Below are 1,654 nucleotides of genomic sequence, written 5' to 3'. Positions count from 1 at the left end.
AAAAATGGGACCCTGTGGAGACCAGACCATGTTGTTCCACGAAGGGGACCTCCCTGTATACACCTCCGTATTGAGCCACCAAGACTGGAACGTGAACTAACGCAGCTTGCAAAACCCACTCTGGCCTAAGCTGCACACCCGGGAGTTGTTTATTTTATTATATAGAAAAACAATACAACAGGAGCGGCACAAAGACACAGTCTCGCGGCAGTGCGGGGGCGGGGGGAGGGACAGCTTTCCTGGTTTCTGCTGCTGCTACTTGCTGCTGCTCTTGGGAGGGGGCCGATAGACCCCGACGACGACAGCGTGGTCCCTTTCGTAGGGCTCCAGAGTCAGCTGCTCCTGCGGCTTCAAGTTCTCCTGTTGCAGCTTCCTCACCTCAGAAGCGAACACGGCCTCGGCAGACGCCGTGGAGTCGATGCAGTTGGCCTTGATGGAAATGAGAAAGTGGCCTCCGTTGCGCAGGAAGGTGTGGGCGTTCAGCGCCACAATGCGGGACTGATCCGGCTGGGCCACGTCGGCGAAGATCACGTCCACCATTCCGATGAGCATGCGATACTTGAGCGGGTGCCGAGCATCTTCCAGGACCGGGATGATGTTGGTGCGCTTCTTGGCCACGTTGACCAGATCGCGGCCGGCGCGGTGGGAGAATTCAACCGCGTAGACCAGGCCGTCGGGGCCGATGATGTCGGAGACGTGAGAGACCGTGGTTCCGGAGGCGGCGCCCAGGTACAGCACTTTGGACTTGGGTTTGATGTGGATCTGGTCCACGCCGCCCAGGATGGCCGCCGCCAGTTTGGAGCGGAAGGGGTTCCACGTGCGGTACTCCTGCTTCTCCCCGTTCTCCATCACCGTGACGCGCTTCTCGCCGTACACGGAGACTCCAGGCACCATGTTCAGCGTGACAAGAGCGTCCTCCGCGCCGCGGTAGATGAACACACCCTCGTGTCGATGCGGCTCCACCGACACGGTGATGCCCTTCTTGCGCCGGTTCTTGTTTTTGGCCTGACCGCCGCGCCGCTGCCTGTCGCCTCCGCCACCCCCGCCGCCGCCTCCGCCACCCCCGCCGCCGCCGCCGCCGCGTCCCCGGCCCCGGCCGCCGCCGCCGGAGCCGCGCGTGCGTGTCCCGAAGCCGCCTTTGGCCCCTGAGCCCGTGTCGCCTCCCTTGCCGCCACCCCAGCCCCAGCCACCGCGGCCGCCCGCCGGTTTCATGGCCCCCACGCAGTTCTCAGGAACTGCTGCGGTGGTCAGGGATCGCCAGGGACCCCGGGGCGGATGCTGCGGAGTGTGGACCAATTGGTGGCGGCGGCTGCCCGCAGGATTAGCCGCAGCGGGATGCAGGGTCCCGCGGTGCGCGCATCCCCCGGTCCGCGCTTTGACGCGGTGACTTGCGTGATTGCATCACAGCCGTTTTGTAGCCCCTGTAGCCCCCGGAAGCCCCCCTGCTCCACCTGCGCGCAGACTCAGCCTGCTCACTTGTAACCCTTTGCCTTCTCTCGAGTCCGCTGATGGTCTCCGTTTTCCCAGGGACTCCCGGTTCTTCCCCTGGATCCCCCAGTGGCCAGCGTCTCTGTGGCAGGAGACGGGAAGCGTGCATGCGCTCAGTCGTTGTGTTTGGTCGCAGAAAACTTATGTGCAACCTAAATCATGTAGC

General features: G+C 63.7%; 1 protein-coding gene across 1 annotated transcript; it reads right to left on the bottom strand.

Moving 5' to 3' along the window:
* Nucleotides 1-255: 255 nt before the first annotated feature.
* Nucleotides 256-1,212, bottom strand: FBLL1 (fibrillarin like 1; the record flags this gene model as incomplete). Its single annotated transcript, XM_080942467.1, has 1 exon — nucleotides 256-1,212. One exon carries the CDS (start codon nucleotides 1,210-1,212, stop codon nucleotides 256-258), a length of 957 nt encoding a protein of 318 aa, XP_080798593.1.
* Nucleotides 1,213-1,654: the final 442 nt, after the last annotated feature.

The sequence above is a fragment of the Micromys minutus genome (assembly GCF_963924665.1).
Source record: "Micromys minutus genome assembly, chromosome: 31".
Lineage (NCBI taxonomy): Eukaryota > Metazoa > Chordata > Mammalia > Rodentia > Muridae > Micromys > Micromys minutus.
The sequence above is the reverse complement of the archived record's forward strand: the minus strand, read 5'-3'. Positions and strand labels throughout refer to the sequence as shown.